Here is an 18,360-nt window from a genome sequence, read left to right on the forward strand (position 1 = left end):
AATAGTGTCCCCCCCAGTGGACAGTCTTACTTGTCACTAGGATAAAAACCATTTCATTACAAATGACAATTTTCAGAGTTTAAGTGAAAAGTTTAACTGAACTGTACAACTTGGAAGCAAGAACATCTGACAAAGAGTTCATATAATCATTGTCACTAATTTACTTGTTTGAATGCAGACCTAGAAATCTGAAATGTTTCTTCATTCCTTCAACTTTTCAAAATCCTCAGACCAAGATTTTCCACCAAGACTCCACCAAGAAACCGCTGTATATATGGTTATACAAGCTCATTTATCTTGTCTCACACGCACAGACATGCTTATATAGGTTCGCCACGTAGCAACTGTTACTCTGCAAGCTACAGATCTGAGCTCTAGTGCTCACTGGATTGATGGCATAAGGATGCTGAGCTTTCTATTTCCACACAGAGTGAGATAGAAGAGCCAAAGGAAGGCCGCTCTGTTTCTCGTATCAATGACTCATGCACACTTCCTCTGTACAGAGCGGGAAGTAGACCTTTATAATAATCTATAATATATCAGGGCAGTAACTAGATACACACTAGAGACTGCTCTAGTCTTTTCCCGTCCCTAAATCTCTCTTTCTCTCTCTCCTTCTCTTGCTCTTCCTCTCTGGGATAGCTGATCACACCTGCCCTATTACGGGGCCTTTCCGTTCCTAGCACAGTGTATCCGTGCACACATTCACACTCCCTTTAACCCTCCGATTTGCTGGATTAAACAGAAGATAAAATATGCAGCAGCCACAGATACTGCAAATTAATTAAACATTGCAAATGGACTTCACCTCCTAAAGATCTAGAGATATCGTTCAGACAATCTGTGTCAGTGTTGAGCTGGAAATCGAAATCAGCTTAATTCCAAATTATTACTTCATTTTTTTCTCCTTTCAGGAGAAGCAATTAAAATAATGTTAATTATTTTAACAAAATAAGAGGGATCATGCAAAATGTGTGTTATTTTTTATTTAGCACTGTCTTGAATAAGATATTTTGCATAAAAGATTTTTACATATAGTCAAAAAATAGCTGAATTTATAAAAATGACCCGTTCAAAAATTTGCATACCCTTGATTCTTAATACTGTGTGTGGTTGCCTGGATGATCCACAACTGTTTTTATATTTTGTGATGGTTGTTCATGAGTCTCTTGTTTGTCCTGAACAGTTAAACTGATATACATCTATAGATTTTTAGAGTACTGTTAAATTTTAAACCTTAAAAGAAACATAAAACTACTGTAAACAATAAAAAAAAGAATTACATGATTTTTATATTATTTTATATATTATTTTCTTCTCATTGGACCACCTAGAACTCCCTGTTGGTGCCCGTATATCCCAGTTTTCAAACTTCTGAACTAGCCAATCTTACTAATCGACTAGCATGAACTGCCACAATGTTATCTCCTCTATCTACATTTATATGCTGGCAGTACTACATTTTTCTTCCCGAAAAACAAGCCCAGGCTGATCAAGCTGTCTGAAAAAACTCATATGCCAGAATTAAGACAGAGGCAGAAGACCCTAAATGTTCTCCATTAGCCTGAAAAAAAAAGCAGCTAACCAGTGACCTTCACCTCACAATCACTGACTAGGGCAGTTAGGAAAGGCATCGTCGTGTCTGTTTTAGTGTGCAGATGTATGCTAAATCACAGGACTGACTCAAGAGCAGCACTCCAGCACATGACCAGACAGTTCACCCCACTTACTCGCTGCTAAATGGAGGAGAGAAAACGCATTTCTCCATGACAAAGAGTTTTAATTGATTGGAGCTCTAATGAAAGACTGGAAAGATCACATCTGATTTGGCAGATACATCTGGAAACAAGAAGAAAAATACTCAAACTTACTTATCGCCAAAAGACCTTCTCCAAAACTCGGCGGCGTCTGCCTTGGTAATGCGAAATGTGTCTCCTTGGAACTGTCCACCTGGAAAGATGGCTTTGATCTCGGCTAACATGTGACTGAAGATCAGCGAGAGCTTGGTAAGGTTTCGTCTGCAAGAGAACGAGACGAACAAAATATATTAAACACAGGAAATTTAGCAGTCAAGCAGTGCAAGTGTACACACATACAAAGAGAAAAGTGAACTCTAAGCATTCTCTATTGAGTCAGTTTCTTGTCCTTGAGCTAGGAAGGAAGTTAATGTGCCGCACACGTCTCCCTTCAAACAGCACGAGGATACAGTGCAATCTGATGCACACAGTCTGAAGGGCATGTCGTGGCCACACCAAAAAAACAAACACTCACTGGGCTCCGGCCAACAGAACGGAGACGATCTGCTCCTGTTGCCACTGCAACATGATGAAGACTGAATGTCTGCAATGGTGCATAGTCACAAAACAGATTTCTGAAATACTCCACTTAGAAAATATATGTATATTAATTAGGGATATATATAAATTAGGGGTGTAACGATACCCTTATGTCACGATACGATACATATCATGATACTGAAATCACAATACGATATTATTGTGATACTCCAAGACATATGATAAAAGGATTACAAAAAATGTAGGCTACTCTTGATTAAAATGCTAAATTTGGTATTACATTGAGGGTGGAAATGAACAGGCTTGAACTTGGTGCTGGTAACCCAATGTCCAGGACAATGGTGACACCAGAATAAAAATATTCATGATTCTAACGTTGAAATACAGATTTATTTCAGATGAATATGTTTGCACTCTGTCCCTGACTATATATATTTAAAATAATGTGGGCCACTTTTCACTGGTAACATAAGACATTTGGTATTATCAGGACCCACATATATTCTCCCACTGCATTATTATACATTATATTCAACATTATATATAGTAGTTTAATATAGTACTGACACTAAAACTCTGTAAACTTGATTTTTTTCACAGTAATTTTCATTTTGGGTGAAATATGCGCAACACATATTGTCACTATCCATGATACGATCAGTAATAGTTAGGGGCCAAGCACCGAAGGTGCTTAGGCACCTATTGTTATTGTTGGCGTTCCGTACGCTTATTATTATTCTTCCGCTTCTTCTTCCGCTCTTGAAGTCTATGGCAGCCCATAGAACCGCTTGCGGGAAAGTTGTGAAATTTGGCACACAGTTAGAGGACAGTCTGACCTTTGTCCATAGCAAATTTGGAGTCTCTAACTCAATCCCTCTAGCGCCATCAGCTGTCCAAAGTTGCACTTATGTTTATGTTAATAACTTTTGAACCATAAGGGCTAGAAACAAAATTTTTTCCTCTGATTCCTTGGGTCAAGACGAATCGATTGCACCATATGACGTCATTTTCCGTCATGAACATTTTTCCGCCATTTTGAATTTTCTGAAAAACGTACTTTTTCGAACTCCTCCTAGGCCGTTACTCCAATTTTCACGAAAATTGAACCAGATCATCTTCAGACCATGCCGACAAAATGTTATGGAATTCAAGTTGATTTCTCAAACCGTTTTCGAAAAACACGCAAACGAATTGTACGTAGTGCTTGCGAAAATAGACATAAGGCTGTATCTCCGCAACGCTTTATCGTATTCAGACCAAACTTGGTAACTGTCATCACAAGCATGACCTGAGGCAACATGCAGCGTTTCGGCGCAGCGCCACCTAGTGGTGCGGAGATATGAAAAATGGCTATTTTTACTTATAACTTCTGATGGGTTTGGCCAAAAATCATGAATTTGGTCTCGTTGGATTCGGGGAATCATGCCGAGTCGAATGATATCCAATTTTCCCATATTGGACATTTTGGCCGTCGGCCATTTTAAATTTGGTGCTAAAATGCTGTATTTTACGAACGCATTAGCGTATCGTTATGAAACTCGGTATGGGTCATCAGCACAATGCCCTGAAGGAGCATACCAAGTTTAGGACCAGCGCCACCTTGTGGTCAAAAGTTATAACAAAATTTACAAAAATGCTAATAACTTTTGACTATATTAACCGATTGTAATGAAACTGTTTTCAGTAGATTCCTTGGGTCATGCTGAGAACATAGATATCAAACTTTCCATAGTCAGCTGAACTTCCTGTCCGCCATATTGTTTTTCTTTAAAAACCTACTTTTTCGAACTCCTCCTAGACCGTTGCTCCGATTTTCACCAAAATCGAACCGTATCATCTTCAGACCATGCTGACAAAAAGTTATGGATTTCAAGTCGATAAGTCAAACCGTTTTCGTATACCAGAGCAACGAATTTGAGGCATGATGCAAAAATGACTCTTGAAGCTGTATCTCTGCAATGCTTTATCATATTCAGACCAAACTTGGTATGTGTCATCACAAGCATGACCTGAGGCATCATACAATGTTTCAGCACAGCGCCACCTACTGGAGTGGAGATATGAAAAATGGCTGTTTTTGCTTATAACTTCTGATGGGTTTGACCAAAATTCATAAATTTGGTATGGTTCATCAGGACAATGCCCTGAAGGAGCCTGAGAAGTTTCGGACCAGCACCACCTTGTGGTCAAAAGTTATAACAAAATTGACAAAAATGCTAATAACTTTTGATAATATCTACCGATTGTAATGAAACTGGTCTCAATAGATTCCTTGGGTCATGCTGAGAACATAGATATCAAATTTGCCATATTCAGCTGAACTTCCTGTCCGCCATATTGTTTTTCTTTAAAAACCTACTTTTTCAAACTCCTCCTAGACCTTTGCTCCGATTTTCACCAAAATTGAACCGTATCATCTTCAGACCATGCCGACAAAAAGTTATGGATTTCAAGTTGATAAGTCAAACCGTTTTCGTATACCGGAGCAAAGAATTTGAGAGATGATGCAAAAATTACTCTTGAAGCTGTATCTCTACAATGCTTTGACATATTCAGACCAAACTTGGTACGTGTCATCACAAGCATGACCTGAGGCATCATACAGTGTTTCGGCGCAGCGCCACCTACTGGAGTGGAGATATGAAAAATGGCTATTTTTGCTTATAACTTCTGATGGGTTTGACCAAAATTCATTAATTTGGTATGGGTCATCAGGACAATGCCCTGAAGCAGCCTGAGAAGTTTCGGACCAGCGCCACCTCGTGCTCAAAAGTTATAACAAACTTGACAAAAATGCTAATAACTTTTTTTTCTAATTGCTCACTGCTGCTGTTGGTCTGATGCTCACGGCCATGTTGGCTGGCTTCTTGTGCCGTTTTTGTGCTTGGCCCCGTAATTGCTGCTTGCAGCTATATTATTATTATTGTATTTTTTTTTTTTTTTACAAACTAAAGTTTTTAAATTATTAATTTTTTGACTGTACAGTTATTTTGCAAATAAGACATTATATTTATTCATAAATATACAAATTTATAAGAAGCTTTAATAATATAGATAATTTTGGATTTTTATGTTCTAAGTAAAATATTCTCTTCTATACTATTCTATTCTTCTTTTTCTTATTAATAATAATAATAATAATAATAATCACTATTATTATTATGATTACTAATCACAAAATGGATAATATTTTATTTTTAATATATATAAAAAAGGTAAAAATCACATACATTTTCTTTATAGAAAAATCATTTATTCAAATTCATTATTCATATAACTTATACATTTGTATATACATTAATATAATGCAATAAACATAATAAATTAAATGATAATTATCAATCCTGAGTTTTACTTTACACCATTGTTGTTTTTTCATTATGTCATTCGCAATGCTTGTGGGATTGTAGATCATATAGCTCATAATATATATATATCACTAATTGTATAAGTGGGATGCAGATAATAATTTCTGACTTTCAAACTGATTGAATCTTTTCACGAAATCATTTAAAAGTGTTCACAAGAAGGCTCAAATTATTTAATTCCATTATTTATGCCACTCTTTCATACTTCAAATGCACAAGCAAAATCCTTTGCTTTAAAAATTGTACTAGTACTTTTCCCAAGTGTTATGTTAACCTTGAACATCTTTACTTTTACTCATGTATCTATTGGGTAATTTATAGAACAGTAGACATGCAAACAAATATAATGAGTTACACCATCTCTAGGTACCACAAGTCATTAATATTTTCAAAGTAGTGTCCCTAATTGGCTTTTCCCATACTGCCTTATGGCTGCAGAAAGGGACTCCAGCCCTCAGAGGCTTGTCCCCTTCCTCCCGCTGTGCCGTCCTCCTGTGGGATTAGAGCGGGCAGATAACCCACCTTTCAGAACAACCTTTCAGGTGGCACTCAATTACGCTGGGCCACTCAGCCCGAGGGAGGTCGAGAGGAACCGGGCTGCAAGCGGTAGATAACTAGCCCCTCTGAGGCACAACAAACACACACAAACTTTCAGGATTCACAGTGGTATTTTGTAAAGCTGCAGTTGGGCACCTGGAGCTCCCAGGAGCATTGTCGAAATTCACCCCAACCGTTTCGCTCGGCACAAACAATTTCATCTGCATCAGACCCTATTTCACATTTGCATTTCTTGTCTAAATCTGGCTGTATTTAGAGACCCATTAATTAGTGTGCTACATTAGCGTATCTTCCTGTCAAAACATAACTGTGACAAAGCAATTAGCATGTTAGCAGCCATGCAGAACCGGCGAGAGGGGAGAAATTGGCAGATGAGAACCGGGGGTCAAATCTGGAGGTGTATTTTACATCAGAATCTTGATTATTCAGAGTTGTTATAAAGCTCTGGTCATAATCAAGCATGCATTTAAATGGGTTAAAACTGTCAATGATTAACCAGTGTGAAAAACTTCCTTAGTTCTCAGTGGTATATGCTTTAGATATAGCAATAAATCTCTTTTCAGCCTAACTTAGCCAAGGGGATCCTTTTATTTCTTTATAAGTCTCTGATGAACCCACCGCAGAACATTTCTCTCCATAAACTTCAGTTCAGTTAATACCTCCAAGTTGTCAAGTTTTCAATATGGTGAGTCACCGCTCATTTTATCAACCCATTTAATGCAGTAATACTGAAACTGCAGAGGGATTTCTATATATTCAGTGTCAGTCTGGAGAAAGGCAAGCTCAAATGACAGACCGGCTAGCTTTTTTAATAATAAAAACATGCACACACTACCATTCAAATGTTTGGGGTTAGTAAGATTTTTTTCTTCTTTTCTTTTGAAAGAAATTCATACTTTTCTTCAGCAAGGGCATGCTAAATTTAACAAAAGTAACAGCAAAGACCTTTATAATCTTACAAAATTGTTTCATTTCAAATAAAGGCTCCTCTTTTGAACTTTCTGTTAATCCTGAAAAACATGAAAATGTAAAAAAAAACGATAAAAAATAATCCGATAATAATATAATATAATATAATATAATATAATATAATATAATATAATATAATATAATATAATATAATATAATATAATATAATATAATATAATATAATATAATATAATATAATATATTTATTGGCTTATTTATTTACTGTTACAAATTTATTTTTCTAACTACACATTGTCAAATAAAGAGCAAGTTAGTAATGATACAGATTTAAGTTTCACCAGTAGTTAAGAAAAATAGTCAGATGTTGATTCACTTAACGAACTGGCTCATAAGAGAATGAAACTCATCTGCTCAAATGTCTTTAGAACATTTACACATCTTTATCTCTAACACCCAACATATCCATTACCAGCAAACAACATCCATTCCACATCAAACATGGTCACACCTGCTGTCTTCATAACTATCACAGGATATTGGAGACAGGTTCACACAGGAACTACGTTATAATATTTCAACAACATTTAACACTAAGAGAGTGACAACATTACACGGATGAATCCTAGAGATGCCCATGTGCTGACAGTTGAGTTCACAGAGATCATTTAAGCTTCAACACCTCTGACACACACCAGTTCCCAGCCATGTCCGTGAATCATTTAAACCCAATCCATGAGGTAGAGACTGATAACATGTCACACGCTAACCACAAAGCCAGGGAGAAGACGGCACACACCTTTGAGGACATTGAGTGATGGATGCACAGAGAGAGCTAATCCTAGTACAGAGGCTTGTCCTGAGGTAGAAGAAATTGAATTTAAGACAGAACAATAATCTCGGCCCACAGGCAGCTAACGTATGCTAATTCCCTCTGCGCTGCTGGGGTGGATGAGGGTTTTTTTTATGTGCCTCACCTCTTATCAAGAGGAGCGGGGGTGTGCTTGAACACAGCCAGTACTCCATAGCACACATCGCTACCTCACGCAACACCACAGCTCAGCAGGATATGGCTGGAGCCTAATCTGGGATATGCAAAACTATTTTCCAAATCATTTACAAAACAGCTACAAGGGCAAAATATATGTTGGAAATGACAAAGAGTAGGATATTCTTTGAGGCTGTTTCTCTTTATATTTGTGATTTATCCTTAGTTTTAGGGTCAGATGCAACTAGACACCACCAAGAAGGTACAGGGTGATAAGAATGTTTGTCAGTGCATTGCTAAGTAGTTGCCAGGGTGTTCTAGATGGTGTGTTATGGGTGGTTGCCAGGTTTAGGGTTTTCATGGTGGTTGCTAGGAGGTTGATCGCATGTTCTGGCCGGTGGGTTGATAGATGTTCTGTATGGTTTCCAGGTCTTGGGTGTTCTGGGTGGTTGCTAGGGTGTTCTAGATGGCTGCTAGAAGATCAATAGATGTTCTGTGTGGTTTCCAGGTCTTGAGTGTTCTGGGTGGTTTCTAGGTGGTCTGGACGGTTGTTAGGTGTTCTGGGTGGTTGCCAGGTCTGTGGTGTTTAGGTTGTTCTAGATAGTTAATAGGAGGTTGCTAGCATGTTCTGGGTGGTGGGTTGATCGATGTTCTGTGTTGTTTCCAGGTCTTTGGTGTTCTGGGTGTTTGCCAGGTCTAGGGTGTTCTGGGTGGTTGCTAGGGTATTCTGGGTGGTTGCTATGGTGTCCTAGGTGGTTGCTAGGAGGTTGATAGATGCTCTATGTGTTTTCTAGGGTGTTTTCTAATGGGTCCAACTCAAAAGAGTCTATCAAGTCTATGATATTCTAGTATCTAGACATGATTCGGCTCCAGCCTTCAATGCAAATCTATGGGATTTATCCTCTGCCAGGTGAAAATAATAACTGATTGCTTAGAAAAGTAATAACATACATTATCCTACAACAAGCCACATGATATGAGGTATCAGTTAGCTATGTCCTAGTGCAGAATTACTGAATAATACTGAATACTGAACTAACAATACTGAATAATAATAGCGATGCTCGTTTTAGCCACGAATAAAATAGACCGCACATTTCAGTCTGTTGAAGGGACAGAAAGATAAATGGTGACTCGTCTCTCATAAGTGCCATGTGACTGGTCTAAATGCAGCACAAAGCCTAATCATTTCAGCCTTGCTCAAGTCATGTGATACATAGAATGAACCTGTTGAACTTAAATAATTATAAAAGCAGCAGTGACAGGAAACAAAACAAAAAAAACACACACAAAATAAAAATGCATTCAGCTGAGTTATTGCACAAGGCATGCTGCTCTACTACTATTCCCGCTGTTTCAAGATACTGCTGCCTAAGTGGCCAAACCAGAGAGTCAGACTTCCTACCATCATCTCTGAACTCTCCAAACCCTCAGTGCTTCCTGTGTGTGTTCTGCGGACCGGATGACTCCTGCCTTTCTGAATGAAACCCCTTAAAACATATATTATTGGGAGACAGACGATGACAGTGCTGTATTTGAACATAGATGATTTTATGGTAATTGCAGATAATGGTAGAGTACCAGTGTTGGGGATCATCCAAGCTCATCTGGAGAGAAGAGGAAAAACTGTGAAATGACTGAAGAGCCTATATTTTCAGCCTTCAACTACGTTCAAGCAATCTGTCTGGATTTTCAGTCAAAACCTCTAATAACCACCCCCCATACACACTGAAACACGCACTCGCACACACATAATGTTTCAGTTCATGACGGTGCCACGTGGAAGATGTTTACTGGTCAGATGAGGGCTGCAAGTTTCCATTTGCTGCACTTTGCTGCTTCATATTACATTATGAGAAGCGTGAAGTGTGTTTGCAAACTTCTAAGAGTCACATCTAATCTGACCAGCTCAAAACTCGTACTCCAATGCCATGTTAAAAGGTCACCGTAGCCTAGCAGTAATTGACCTCTGTGAGGAAAGTCAGTCAATACTCACACGTTACTGGCAGTTTGCAAAATGAATCATGTGTCTCAACTCCAGTTATTATGCTCTTATTCCACTGCAATACAAGAAAAATAACTTAAAAAATATTTTTTAAGTATTATTTATCTTTGACCACAAAGCTACATCAAAACTCAATCATTGTCACCTCGTAAAAAACAAAAAACAAAAAAAACCACACACATCAGGCCTGTGTCGTTAGTGTTAATGAAGTGTGATTGCGTAAAGTATTTCATTGCAGTCGGGTTTAAAGGTCCTCATCAGGGAGTGTCAAGTGCAGGGCCATAAAGGTAGTTTCAGTACTGAACTATTACTTGCACATGTGATGGCCAAGCAGAGACCAGGCATTGATTTGATTAACAGCCTGACCATTATGGAAAAGAGAAAGCAACAGCTAGAGAGAGAGAGAGAGAGAGCGAGCCCTCCAACCAGCCCAGTCAAGCACCCATCATGCTCTCTGGAAAGTCGAGAGACTGAGTCACTTTCAGAAGGCGTTTACATGTGTTATTGAATTCAAAAAAGAAAAAGAAAAAGAAAAAAGAAAAAAGAAGAAACTGTACTGGTAAAACACCCTTATAAAAAATAAAGTAATATTATAAAATATTATTTACTAAAATACTTAATAAAATATTTAATTTACTCCAGTCTTCAGTGTCACATGATCCTTTAGAAATCATTCTAATATACTAATTTGGTGCTCATTTCTTATTATTTTCAATGTTGAAAACACCTGTACTGCTTAATGTTTTTGTGGAAACAGTAAAATGTTTTTCAGGATTCTTTGATTACTAGAAAGAACAATTCGAAACTATTTTCAATTTATTTGAAATAGAAATCTTCTAAAACACCATAAATGTCTTTATAGGCACTTTGAATCAATTTAATGCATCTTTGCTAATAAAAGTATTAAAGGGTCAGTTCACCCAAAAATTAAAACAAAAACAAAAGATTCGAAACAAAAGATTCATAAAGCTTCAAAACAGTGTTTTGAAATCGGCCATCACTAGATATTGTTGAATAAACTCATTATTTGTTTTTTTTGGCGCACAAAAAGTATTCTCGTTGTTTTATAATATTAAGGTAGAACCACTGTACTCACATGAACTGTTATAAATATGTTTTGAGTACCTTTCTGGATATTGACAGGTTAGGTGACATTGCTGGCAATAGAGGCCTCAATGAGCCATTGAATTTCATCAAAAAATATCTTAATTTGTGTTCCGAAGATGAACGAAGGTCTTACGGGTGTAGAACGACATGAGGGTGAGTAATTAATGACTTATTATGACTTCAATATTTTTTTTTTTTTTAGTTTAGTTTCAACTAAACCTTTAATTTCTTTTACAAAAAAATCTTACATCAAAAGTTTGAATGGTAAGGTTAATATATAAAATAATGATCCCTACATTCAGAGCAAGGCAAATCTGAGAGTGTCATGCCCACTATGTAAAAACTAGAGAACTGTAGCTCAACCTCAATCTGCAAAACACACAACCTTGCAAACACCTCAAGCAAGGTGCAGTTGATACCATTCAAGGCGTGTGTGGTTCATAGGCACATGGAAGCACCTGTCATGTCTAACGGCCGGCGTGACATTCTCTTAGGCTTCCTGACACCTGTAGGATTCAGCAATGCTTGCTATTGTCTTTCACTTTTTGTTGACCTACATTCAGCAGCACACACCCTCCTCCATAAATATAGTCATTACGTCAGCTGTCAGTCAGGGCACAGAATGCAGTGGATGAAATGTAATCAATATGTGGAAGAGCTTTCCAACTTCACTGCATTAAAAAAAAAAGGAGAACTTTCACTTTTTTCTTGTTGGAGCGCCGGCCTAGTGGTTAGCAGCATGTGATGGGAACACTCATTTAAGTTTTATTTACTTCTTTTTGCAATAATAAAAGTACAAAAACAAAACAATGAGATTAATGAATGTATCTTAACTTACATATAACTCAGTTGAAAACACAATGATGCACAGCAGCATGTCAATAAATATTTCACTACAAAAAAGACAGAATCAGACTTGCTACACAGGGGGTGAATTTCAAATGGCATCCTACTCTTACTATTTCTGATATTTATTTTTTTTTTGTAATATCTACTTATGAAGTGTGCTAGAATGCTAAATCTTGAATTCTGTATGATGAATTTTAAAACTTAGCTCCGAGCACAATACAATGTAAAAAAAAAAAAAAAAAAAAAAAAAACGTAGCATACAACAAAATTGTACATGGCTACTTATAAAAGTACCTTTCTACTGACTTCTACAGATGGTGATATTTTAAATCTGGCAATCTCATTACCAGTCATTTCCTATCTCTACTGTATGTTGCTTGCTTACTTACAACAGAGCAATTCAATTGCAGAGCGCACAAAATGAGATATGAATGGTAATTAGTGTTAAATTCACTAATTTTCTTCCTCTCTGTTCTGCTTTTATCTGAAAGTTCCTTGCAAATGCGAGGCGCACCAGGCCGGAGACATGATCATCAATAAAACACCTGGCAGACTGCTCCACAGCAGGACCATCCCAAGCATGAGACTGAGTATGGTTATAGCGGCAGGACACCTCAGAGCTGGAGAACATATAAGATATCTATCAGGACCTCCTGCTGCAGGCCAATCTGCCACACACTTCCACACATAAAAAACACATTACTGGCAACACCCATACACAAATCACTATGAATTATTAAAACCGTCGACAATCATTTTGCAAAGGAACTGACAAACAAGCCTGTCCATTAGCCAAATACAGCTGTCTGATCTTCCTCTAAACAGCTGAACCTTGAAGTGGTCTTCTAGTGTCTGTAATGAGGGATGAGGTGGAGGATACAGGAAGGAGAGACTAGCATGGGGGGGGGGGGGGGGTGTTGAGACATCACAAGCCTGTTTTATGACTAAATCAATGCTGCCACAACCCCCTCATGCTTTTCTCACTCTCTCTCGCACACACACATACACACTAATCCACTCCAACTCCACTGCTTTGAACAGATTCATGAGAAACTTATGGGATTCCAGTAACTGTATTGTTCAACTTTTTTAATGATCGGTTTTGGCATTAAGAAGACTAAAGAGAAAGAAGGAAAAAACAGGAACTGCAACACTTAACTAAAAGTTTGTGCTGCAGACATGAATGATCCCTCAAAATGTGTTTTTTGAGGAAAGGTGTGTTATTACTATAGGGTTGCGTTTTTTGTGTTCATACCCAAGAGATTTTCACTGGCGATGCGCAGAGTGGACATGCAAATTTACTCCCTGACAGTATGTGGCGCTTGTGCTTAACGGTAGTGCAAATAAACAAATTTATGATATTACTTAAAAGTTAAAGAAGATACAAATGCAGATATAAAATGGCATATATATTATATATTATATATATATTATATATATATTATATTATATATATATATATATATATATATATATATATATATATATATATATATATATATATATATATATATATATATATATATATATATATATATATATATATATATATATATATATATATATATATATATATATATATATATATATATATATATATATATATATATATATATATATATATATCGCTTTGTGCTTGAGCGCCACCAAGTCGTGTTTTACTGTAACTTCAGCAGCTCCAGGCACGTGAACAAAAGCGCCACTCTCATTGGTCGGCCAGTTATTAACGTTGTGCGTCAAACCAAAAAAACGAAGCCGAGGTGTATATTAAAAAAATTACGCTTTTACGCCTCACGTTTATCACATTGGTGTGCATAATCACATTGGCGCCCTTTGTTTAGTCACGAGGCGTTAAATGTTGGCGATAATCACGCGCGATATTCGTCCCGGTGTGTACAGGCCTTTATAGTCATGGAGTGGACTCTGCACTTTCGGTTATTAACTACTTGAGAAATTAAAAACTGATAAACTGTTAAATTGATAAATTTAAAGCAGGACCTAACAATACAATCTGTATTTTACTGTTTATATTATAAAATTTGTTTACCTAAACTCCTGCCAAGCACTTTAATATTTTTTTTTTTTTTTTTAATTTGTAAGCTACTATGATTTTGGATGCTACAGAGACAAACACAAATGCACATCCTATTGTTCTGGTTAAATAAAATTTTTAAAAAAATTCTCAGGTTTTATGCATAACACACCCGTTCTTTATGACAGTTTTTCTAAAATTAGATCATCTTCCTAAAATAATATTGTCTTGCGTCAAGTATCGCAATATATCGTCTCATAACCCTTGTATCGCAATACATATTGTATCGCTAGATTCTTGCCAATATACAGCCCTACTAAACAACATTGATGTCACTCACAAAATTGTTAAAATCTATTTTTTTGTTGTTGTTATTGTTTAGAAATTTTTGTTTGTGTCATCAAAACATGGACATTTATTCATCCCTGCCTTTAAAAGTGTTTTGACCACCTCTATACACTCACATCAACAACAGAGGGCATTTTCAGCTTTAATGAAACTGATAGTGTGGATGACAAGCAGAATGCAGTTTTCAAACAGCGGTGGTCTTTTAAAAGGAGCACTTACTGACAAATACCTCATATATATCCTTCGCCCTTATCTCTTGCTCCATTTTCACTTCTATAACCATGTAGAAACCGGGTAGAAAAAGCTAAAATTGGGGGTCGAGATGAGTTTTTACTAGTCTGGCTGTGGTGTGAAGAAAACACAGTAAACAACCGTCTCTCAACCTTAAAAAGAAACCACCACGACTCACAAAAAAGGCAAATGCTGTCAGAAAAGAACAGACAAGAAGAAACTTCTAAGACCTGCTGAGGGCTTAAGACAGAGACGATCCGTTAGAAGTTATAAGACGCACTTAATCTCATCTTAAAGTTTTATTCTCATCATTTTATCTCCATTTCTGCCGCCTGAGTATATCCTATCTGAAGCGCTGTAGTTTCTCTGATACAGTAAGAGCTTTGTGAGTTGAAATACACAGAGCTTTTATAAAAGGCAACAGAGCTTTATTCATTTCATATGAGGCGATACATGTTTTATTAAATAAGTCCAATGTAAACATATTCATGGCTTATGCAATCTAATGAAAAATATTCAAATAATTAAATGGTAATGTGTGTCTCCGCTCAGGGCTAAATCATTAACATGCAAATGCTGCCAAACACAAATTCATGTGGCCGGAATATTTCATGCGCTCATTAGCAAATCCTCCCTCTCTTTATGCTAAAATCACTAATTCCACATACACCGCCACAAATGCTCTTTGAAAAAAAAGACTACATGGCAGAGATAATGGTGCTTGCACGCAGGATATTACCCACAATCTTATAAACACAAAATTGTGGGGCAAAACAATTTCTATAAAAGAGCAATTTCAATCTCATTATCCTTCTATAATGAGTCCTCAGAGACAGCAGGCGTTCCCTGCCGCTCACAGCAGCTGAGATGCAAAGTGCAAGCTCGAATTACATGACAATCAGTTCGATTACGAGAAAAGAGACTAAAGGAGAGCGGAGCACATCAGCCTGCTCAACCATGCAGGAATTTTGGGCGTGATGTGTGTAATTAAAAGGTCAAGTTCAATGCCTCCGAGTGAAGAGTTTAGATGGGCCGAGTACGGAGCCTTGGGGAACTCCCAAACACAGGAATGAAGAATCCACAGTCAGTCAGTGTTGAACTCTACACAGTTTTCTGTAGTCTTATATTTTTCATTTTACTTTTAATTTTAATGTTAGGTAACGATAAAGCTCAAAATAATAAAACGTGTCAAACTAATATTTTCTGAAAAACTAATAAAGTTAAAAAAAAATGCACAACATTTAATAATGTAAACATGTATCAACAACACATAAGCTTCATCAACTTAAAATACAACAAACGGTTGTTGTGAAACCTGAGCTCCTAATAGAAGAAGAAATAAAAATATTACTGCAATGAGATTGCACTTTCACAGTAGCTACTTTAAGTTACTGTTATGTGATATTTAATTATATATAGCGTTTCAGAATGCGAGCTACAAATTCTGACTTGCCTAAACATACCAAAAAGGTTCAGTTTACTTCTTCTAAAAATGCTGTTAGTGCATATATCGCAATGTTATTTCTTTTATTTTGCCAACTGAAGAGAAAAAAAAACTGCAAAACGAAAAAAGCATTAAAACTGTCAACCATTAGCCCTCTCTATATACAGAAGACTCTCTCTCGTTCTCTCTCGCTCTCATCTTCAACCTGCAAATAAACACAGACTCAAAGATGGAATCTAAGAGACAAAATTCTCTTTGAAGTTGGGGATATAAGAATATTAATTCCAGGCTTTTCTGTCTCCGTTTCAGAGGGTTAAGCTGGTGGGATTCTATGTGTGTGCAAATGTCTGGAGAATACTGCCTCATGCCAATCAAAACAAAGACTGGGGACACTTCTGTCTCATCAGGCCACTGCCTGGTTAAGGTCTGTCCCAGGGGAAAGGGAGGACACATGTGCCTTAGGAAATGAAAAAGGGGGTGGTGTGCGCAGACGGGGCTTGTCCCCTGCAGAAATCCCCCTAACCCCACCCTGCCAATCAAACCTTCTTGATATACTCATACCACATCCTGCACACCCCCCATCTCTTTGTTTTGTTCCCCCATCTACTCCCTCGCTTTCAGCCTTCAGTGTTACAAATTATACATTTGTTGAGAGCTGGGCAAGCAGCCCACGTGCACTTCATTTCAACGGCCTGCCCTGGGATGGGCACACTGCCCTGACTGCTACAATGTACACTTAATATCAAAATATCAAATATTTATGTATTTATAATATTATAAATTATCACACAGACACACACATATTTATTGCTCATTACATTTAGTTATAAAATTATATCTATTGTATTAAAAAAAAACAATGTAGCCTTCAAGTGTTTCTGAATTGCTTTATAAATATTCCTTCAAAACTGCAAAAAGGCTTGTATTATTATTATTTTTTTTGTTTGTTTGTTTTTTGTGTACCACTGTTTTTGACCCTTTGTATTTATAATGACACACTGATTCATTAAAGAGAGAAAGCATGGAAGCACGAGAGGAAAAAAAAAAAGAGAGTGAGTGTGAAAGGGAAAGAAGTGCAGCACAGAGCACAGAAATCAATTTCAACATTCCCACCACATTGACACATTGATTCAAATCCACTTTAAGCAGAATATTATCTAACAAACCATAATCAACTTAGCATGCTATTTTTTACATATACCAAATTAATATTTGTCCAAAAACATTTTATATATATATGGCGATGGACTGTGCAAAGCAAATTTAATGCCAATTAGCAGCAGAACAGGGTTTTTCATTGATTAGTTCATCTAACAAACTTCACTCTCTGCTGGCATCAGGCTTGAAGGTTGTGTGTGTGTGCATGTGTATGTGTGCATGCATACGTGCATCGGCCAGCCATCACAAAGGGAGCTCTCTGATTGGCTCCTCACTGTCAGTGCTCTCTGTGCTAATGGATTAATAGATTTTAGAGGGATTCTATAACCTCTGATTGGTTCAAAGATAATTCTCTCTCTCTCTCTCTGTCAGATGGTGGTTAGATGTTTACATGAGTGTGTTTGATCTACTCTTACATCTGTAAAAGACAAATTTATTTTTTGATTTGTTGCTCAAGAAACATTATTATCAATGTTGAAAACAGCTTAACATATTTTGTGGAAACAATGATACCATACAAACATTTGTGGTAAGATTTTAAAAAATAAAAATAAAACAGAGAAATTAATACTTTTATTCATCAAGGATGCATTAAAGTGATCAAAAGTGAGAATGAAGACATTTCTAATGTTACAAAAGATTTCAATTTAATAAATGGAACTTTCTATTCATCAAAGAATCCTGAAACCACTTCCACAAAAATGTTAAGCAGCACAACTGTTTTCAGCATTGATAATAACAATAAAAAGAAGAAATGTGACCTCAGCAACATTCTAATGAGCATATTAGAAGGGTCATGTGACACTGAAGCATCACGGGAATTAAAATTTAAAATATTATTACAATTTAAAATGACTGTTTTCTATTTGAATATATTTCCTAACATTCCTGTTTTTTTATTTAAATAAATGCAGCCTTGGTGGGCATGTGTGTGCGCATATGTATTTTCCTTTGTGTCGGTAAACACAAATATTAATTATCAAAAAACAGTTTTGGAAAGGAAACTCAAGATGAGTAAAATGCAGATCAGCGCATGGTAGTCATGAGT

General features: G+C 36.7%; 1 protein-coding gene across 1 annotated transcript in view; it reads right to left on the reverse strand.

Moving 5' to 3' along the window:
• Positions 1–18,360, reverse strand: part of cblb (Cbl proto-oncogene B, E3 ubiquitin protein ligase) — a 73,697-nt gene that overhangs the window by 31,952 nt on the left and 23,385 nt on the right. Inside the window, exon 4 of the mRNA XM_067397856.1 lies at positions 1,872–2,018. Coding sequence (XP_067253957.1) covers positions 1,872–2,018 — 147 coding nt within the window. The remainder of the gene's footprint in view (positions 1–1,871; positions 2,019–18,360) is intronic.

Source organism: Chanodichthys erythropterus, chromosome 10, assembly GCF_024489055.1.
Source record: "Chanodichthys erythropterus isolate Z2021 chromosome 10, ASM2448905v1, whole genome shotgun sequence".
Classification (NCBI taxonomy): domain Eukaryota; kingdom Metazoa; phylum Chordata; class Actinopteri; order Cypriniformes; family Xenocyprididae; genus Chanodichthys; species Chanodichthys erythropterus.